This window comes from Bos indicus x Bos taurus, chromosome 8 (assembly GCF_003369695.1).
Source record: "Bos indicus x Bos taurus breed Angus x Brahman F1 hybrid chromosome 8, Bos_hybrid_MaternalHap_v2.0, whole genome shotgun sequence".
Taxonomy (NCBI): Eukaryota; Metazoa; Chordata; class Mammalia; order Artiodactyla; family Bovidae; genus Bos; species Bos indicus x Bos taurus.
This window is the reverse complement of record NC_040083.1, coordinates 99,726,154-99,733,414: the sequence shown is the minus strand read 5'-3', so window position 1 is coordinate 99,733,414 and position 7,261 is coordinate 99,726,154. Positions and strand designations below refer to the sequence as shown.

The 7,261-nt window shown below is 44.4% G+C and overlaps 1 protein-coding gene across 9 annotated transcripts in view; it reads right to left on the bottom strand.

Moving 5' to 3' along the window:
• Nucleotides 1-1,063: 1,063 nt before the first annotated feature.
• Nucleotides 1,064-7,261, bottom strand: part of AKAP2 (A-kinase anchoring protein 2) — a 515,799-nt gene continuing 509,601 nt past the window's right edge. For 4 of the 9 annotated variants that reach the window (XM_027550480.1, XM_027550478.1, XM_027550481.1 and 1 more), the window contains one exon: nt 4,938-5,036. In XM_027550480.1, coding sequence (XP_027406281.1) covers nt 4,938-5,036 — 99 coding nt within the window. Of the gene's footprint in view, nt 5,037-7,261 lie in introns of all 9 variants that reach the window. The other 5 variants (XM_027550476.1, XM_027550479.1, XM_027550477.1 and 2 more) reach the window with 3 other exon arrangements.

The following is a 7,261-nucleotide window of genomic DNA, read 5'->3' as shown; positions in this document are numbered from 1 at the left end:
CTCCCTTCCCCCAAAAATTGAGAACTCCCATCACACGGAGACTGGACATGATGCCATAAGGAAGAACAGGAGAATATGACTGGAATCCTGGGTGGTGTGGGGTAGGGGTGGGGAAAACTGGAAGAAGGTACATAAATGGGGAGAGATGAAGAAAGAAGCAGCTGAAAGGAGACCCCGGGGAGAGAGAGAGACAAGAAGGTGCTAAGGAAGAACAGGCAACTCAAGGTCTGGGTGCAAGTTAGTTCCAGGGGTTAAGATGAAAAACAGCCTAGCGTGGCTAGAGACTCGGGATGGGGGTGAGGAAGTGGAGGGCGGGCAGGAGGAAATCAGGGGAGGAAGCTTTGGTTCACCTGTGGTCTCAGATGCTTGGTAAAGTCTGAAATTCTCTATGCCTCAGAGGAGAGCCCATAGTGTCAAAGAGTTGAACACGACTGAAGCAACTTATGGCACCCCACTCCAGTACTCTTGCCTGGAAAATCCCATGGACGGAGGAGCCTGGAAGGCTGCAGCCCATGGGGTTGCTGAGGGTCGGACACGACTGAGCGACTTCACTTTCATGCAATGGAGAAGGAAATGGCAACCCACTCCAGTGTTCTTGCCTGGAGAATCCCAGGGAGGGGGGAGCCTGGCGGGCTGCCGTCTATGGGGTCACACAGACATGACTGAAGCGACTTAGCACCCACGCAGAGCCAAATGTGGGTGCTGGGAATGGAATGGATAATAAAAATTAGAGCCTAAGGGCAGAGAGTGAGCATCACTGTTCACCCTGCCCTTCGCCCCACCGTCTCTGACCTTGGAATCTACCTCCCTCCTCAGGAGGCACCCATGTCACGTCCGTCGGTCCCATCGGTTTCCAGTCTAGCCAGGGCAGCTGGACCCAACACGGCAAAAGGGGCACTGCCAACAGCCTGTCGAAGGTCTGCCCCACCAGCTCGTGTTGCTTTCTTGGCTCCAAATATGCAAGAAGCAGTGTTCCCCCGTGGAATCAGAGGCAAGGGCACTGGCCACCCTCAGGCAGTGCGGTTCTCCAACTCCCCACCCCAGTCAAACAAGCGGCCATCACTTATAAAAACACAACACACACTGGGTTTTAATGAGAAAATAATTGTATACTTGCATTGAATGCCTCACAATCACTATAAAACCAAAGCAGGATAATAACATTGAAGTGGTTAACATACACAGGAGAGCCAGAGTATCATTTTCAAACACAGTATTGCTGCTTTTTGCCCCCTCCTCCAAAAAAGGGAAAAAAAAAATGTCATTTGGGTAAAGAGCAACACAAAATCAAAATTGGCAGCTCACTCACTGAATGCTTAAAATTCAGGAAATTGGTTCTGTCACTAAAACTGGATATAGTCACCATCTCTAAACACATAGGTTATTATTTTTTTTTTCCAATACATAGTTTAATGACATCCATTCTTTAGTTGGAAAAAATGTTAATTATTTGTCTTCAGAGACAAGAGTCAACACTGTCTTAGTGTTCCTTGTTATGCTGTGTGTGTGTGTTGTGTATATATGTGGACACTGAGCTATATACGGTTTATACATCACTGTCTACGGTGGGCAGCATGCACAGGTGTAAAAAGGCAAGGAGACTGCATGTGTCCTTCACGCGGGACACAGCCCAGCCTCCTGCCACTGACAGACCCTGTTTCCATAATTTCTGGATGAGAAAGCCAAGGAATGTCAGTAGGTAATCAGTTCCGGAAGAAAGTGGACATCTATAAACACTGTGGAATGGAATACTTTCAGGAAAGCTTTTAATATCTACGGAATCTAAACATTTGTTCTAGCTGAGATTAACAAGCTTGCGTGCTATTTGGGGGCAGGGATGAGCATCAGAGGCCGATGTGTGGACAAGCCTCTTCCTCTCAATGGATGAGGCAGGAGTGATTTTCCTCCAGGTCTGCTGCATCTTCACATGGTTTAAGGGGTTCATTTGGGATCCCAGAGCCTAGCATAGTGATATGTACAAAGCCATGGCCCAATGTTTCTTAAATGAGTAAAAAAAACTCAAGAGCGCAGAGAAAACCTGGCTCTTCCAAGGGAACTGTAATGGACATTTTAACAGGGTTGTAACTGAGTGGAACAGCAGTCATCAGAAGGCAGCAGAAGGGAACAAGCAAAGGCTGGAGATGTGGGGGCCACAGTTAAACGGCTTTGTGACTGTGAGGGGGTCACGGAAACTCTGCATTTGTTGCCTACTCAAAGCACGGACCAAAGGATCCCAACTCTGTAACTCTACGCAATCAATGTGTCTGGTTCAATCAACTGTAGTCAAAGACCGATTTATCTGCCTCCACAGCAAGTGCAGGAATTGCGTGGCCTTCTAAGCTTTCTTTTCAGCTGCCCATTCTCTTCTCAAATGGAGGTTTAAGGTGGGTACACATTTTCCTTCAAAACAGAACCAAACACTTCAGGCAAGTCCTGAGGATTGTTTCCTCTTTCGAAAGATGGGGAGTCCATCTGTATCTAGTCTATGGCCATGACCAGATCCAGAGTTAGTCCAGAAATCACGAAGCATAGAACACTTTGCTCTCCAGGCATCCGAGCAGCCTCTGTGTCCCTGGGCCACACGATGCTACTGTCGCATCAGTGGTCATTCCCATGCCTGTCTTGGGAACAATGCTGGAAATCCTCAGGGTACTCTCCTGTCACTGATCAGGACTCCTCATCTCATTTTCCTGGGAACGTCTGTCTCTGTGCCAGCCTCTCCCACTTGAAAAAAGAATTCCTAACAGCAGGCATCTTATTTGTCACGTATCTCCAGTGGTTAGCACATTTTGTTGACTCTTCATTCGGAATGCTCAGGGCCGTGAGCCATTTGAAGATGGCGCTAATTACCCATCTGTAGAATTTGGCTTCAAATTGCAGGTTCCCTTGGCAGTTTCAAAGTTGTAAGTTACCCGACAGCTCCATTTCTACTTTGTGTCCACCACTTGTTTATGAATAAACTTTCCCCTAAAGCCGACATTAGTCTAATAAAAGAAGCAAAGATAGTGTGCATGACATCTACATACAAATTTTGTGGAACTGCTACTTGTCAGAATAACCTATTAGCGCTTATGACAGAATAATATAAAAACAAAAAGGAATTTTAGTGAGGTCTAACTTACTTATTGCTTTTTTTAAAAAAAACACAGTTTTAAAACAAAGGGCACAATATTGTAAAGTGATTATCCTCTAATTTAAAGAAAAAACAAAGGGGACCAAAAAAAAAAAGAATGCTGGTCAGTATTTTTCTCATGGCCAGAGTTAAAAAATTTCTCATCCAGAAATTGAGGGCATTCCATGATTGAATGCCCTGATCATATTGCTTTAAAAGACAAAAAGAGTAAAGCTGGCATCCTTTAGCCTATACTAAGCATGAATACAAAGCATGACAATAAATATGAAACTTTCCTAAATGTCAAATTACAAAACTGCTCAAAACTTTGCCATTGTGACTCATGCAAATACCATGTTAGGTCAACTTAATATTACAAATACTGTATCAGCTCGGAGCCTCTATATCCTTTTCATAAAAAAGAAATTCTCGCTCACTCCTGACGCTGGCAAACAGCTTTGGAGGAAGTAAGTGGATACCTTTGTCCCATGACCATTCTGGAATTTTACTCCTCACACACACACACACACACACCCTTACTCGTGAGCACTCACGCGCTTTGCAAAAATACACAAAGGCGTGTGCGGACACATAGGCACGTGCGTGCGTGCGCACACACACACACCCATCTTTAGGATTTGTAGCTGATCCTAAGCCTGCACTTAAACTTCTATATTTTTCTCTGTATCATCCTGAAAAATACTGGTTGCTCAGCAAAAATAATCTCTCTTACTTCCTCATTTTCCCACTCTTTCTCCCTCCCTTATTCTCTACCTTTCATGAGCTTTCTTTACTGCTTCCTTTCCCTGACTAATCCAAAATAATCTATCATCTTCCTACTCCCTTGAAGGTTCACTTTATATATAAAATATAGTTATAAACACCTCTTTATTTCTCATCTACCTCTCCAAGGCAGAGTTCGCCCTTGTTTCGATTATTGCCATTCTAAAAACACCCCTCCCCTCTTGAACCATGCTGTTCAATGTGTACAGGTTTTATACATGGATAGATTCCCCCACCCCATCATAAAAATAGTTGTTGCCCCCTAAATATAGTCTTCATATAAAGAAACAGAATTGTGAAAATGTGTTCTCATAAACTGTAGCTCAGTCAGTATCATAAGCAGACAAGACCCTAAAGGTAAAATAATCTATTTGGTTTGGCTTTCTGCCCCCACTTCCTCAACCTCCTAATGTAGAACAGATTGTGTTTGCAACAGGAAGAAATCCTGTCTTCAAAATACGGATTGTGATCATTCATGGCTCCTAATTAAAAACAATTAAATGAAAGAGATATGGGACGAGAGTTGCCTCTTCTGGGCAAATGGAGAGAAACCTTATTTTGTGGCTGCTGGAGTAAATGGAGTTGGTCCGCCACCTGCGATGTGGTCACGGGTGGGAACTGGTGCAGGCGCAGGGAAGTACCCTCAGCCAGGTGGACGGCGCCAGCTTCTCAGATTCTCCAAAGGGCCACATCTCCACTGTTTTCCTCACCACCCAGGCAGCCTGGTCTCTTCTGCCTGGAGCAACCATGTCGGTTTGCTCATAATTTCTTTGTCCTTTTGGATCAACTGTGGTCCAAACCCAGGCGATCCTTTTGAGTCACACACACACACACACACAATCCTTTTCCTTTTGACTCCCAGGAGTTTGAGTTTGGTGGGTGGACTGCTTTTTCACTGTAGATTATAACTTCTGGCCTGTATAAGGATTGCTGAGTTCGTTTGCACTTTAATAAATATTCTATTAAAATGCTTTGACTGTTGATTTCTTGGTTTCTTGGGAGCCCAAGCACCAAAGAAGCTTCCTGGGTGGAAGGAAGTTGATTATTCATTGTTTTCTTCCTCTTGGTTGGCATAGATCCCCGCCTCCCAGCGCAAAGCCAATGCGCTCTTTCTTCGATTAACCCGTGTGGCCTCAAGGACCTAAGAGAGAAGGAAAAAAATTACACAGAGTTCATGGATATCAATCACATACACAAACTGACTTCTCTGTTTCTTTTCTCCTTTCCCTCCCTCAACAGTATCTACTGAATGAGGAAAGTGGGAAACTGTCTGAGCCAGCTGGGAGACCGGAGAGAATGAAAGTGAAGGTGGGTGGTGGGAGGTCCTGGGGGCGCCATCATCTCACAGCCAAGTTCACTTGCCATCTGACCCATCATTCTCAGTATAGAGAGATTTAATTTCCCTGAAATGTTCTGCAAGTTTCCTAGAATTAAATTTGGCCCTGCATCAAGCTTTTTGATAACAAAGCGATCGCTACACACTCTAGATGAGCGCAGTCTGTTGGCAATGTTCTGCATCTGGACTATCCAGTATGGCAGCTACTGAGTGCTTAGAACATGGCTCGTGTGGCTGAGAAACTACACACTTGATTTCAGTAGCCTCTTGGATCTAGTGACTACCACATTAGCACAGCTATGAATGGTCTTAGTCTCCAGAAAAGAATTCCAAACAACGGAACCAGTGCGGAATCATTCCATCAAACTTTATGGACCTACGCAAGCTGTGATCTTATTTATATCACAAAAATCTACTTTGGTATAATTAAGCTCGCAAGAAGAATTAAGTGGGGGGAAAAAAAGAGCTTCTGAAGCCAATAATAAAGGAATCTGGGCATGCTGATGTAGCATCAGGGCTACAGGTACTCATTAAGGAAATGGAAGGTGACAACGTTGAGAACAAATTGGTTCACCACCATCGGGGTGAGCCACCCTCCCTCTGGTTCCCTAGAAGAGCCTGTGGACTCCAGGGGAAACCTTCAGCCAGTCTGCTCCTGCTTGAGTTTGATCCAGATGACATCCGCATGAAGGACATTTAGGTTGCCAAAGCAGGAGAAACGGTTCAATTTCACAGTGCTACGCCAAAAGCAAGCCCATGCACACCAGTCAGTTCAGTTATTGTGGCTCTGGCTTAGGATGCACAGTTTCTGAATTTAAAGAAAAGTCCAGTAGAGCCAAGACTGGTTGGTTATCCAACCAATATGGAATGAAGCTTTTGTTTATGTGAAGAACAATCATTCTGGCAAGCGACAGAGATGCTGACAACTTCAGAGAAGCAAGGAGATAAAGGTTTACAAGCAGTGCTGGGAGCCCAGACATAAGCAGATTCTGGACAGATAAAGGTCTAGGCGGGGCAAGGGGAGCAGGGGGAGGAATCTCAGTTTGCTTCTCTGCACCTCTGATAAATTAATGGACTTCTCAGAGCTGCAGTGCACTTTTCTCCGGGAAGGCTTCCCTAGTCCTCCTAGGAGGGACGGCTGGACAGGACATATGGGACACAACTCGGTCAGGTCTCCTGAAGGGATGTTCATCATGAAGAACATAAGCCATGCCCTAAAGTGTTGGTGTATAAGCATGTCATCGTCACTTAGTCAATATCTAAGAATAAGACATCAGTAGAAGGATGCTTCCAAGCCTGGCAGAGTTAAACAGCAGTCTTCAGGTCAATGCGTGGTAGCATGGTACCGGGAAGCCGTGCGGGACTGGAATGGCAAGTGCTGAGCTTTATTTCTAGCTCTCTGCCTGGAACGTGTTGCTGCTGTTCATGGCATCTTGTGTCTCTTAAACCTTATGTATAAAGAAAGTTTATCTACAAACACAACACCTGCCCTACTTCACAGGCTTTTTCAGGAAAAGGGGTGGACTCTGAAGTCCAGGCAGACTAAGGTTAAATCCTAGTAACTACATGACCTTGGGAAGGTTTATTATTTCTGTGCCTCAGTTTCCTTATATGTAAAATGGGGATTATAAAAACTATAGTACCAAGTTGGTCTGAGGAATAAATGAGGCAATGCATGTAAAGCGTTTAGCATAGTTTCCAGGGCATAGTAAGTTCTCAAACAGTAGTTTTGCATTTCTCACATCATGTGAAAGGGCTTTATGAGCAATCAAGTGGTATCCTAACATAAGGCATTTTGACAAGGAGCTCTCCTTGTGTAAAACAGTCATATGTTTGCCCTGCAGACTGCATATACAAACCAAATGGTTTACATAAGAGCTAAAAATCAATCTAAGGTTCTGAAAAAGAGTGTCCCCTTCCATTTCAGATGGCCTTAGGCCCCGTTTTAATTCTCAGTCATGTTGAATAAATTTACTGTACTCTGTTCTTTGGGAACCTATATCAATCCAACTACCCAATCATCTTATAGA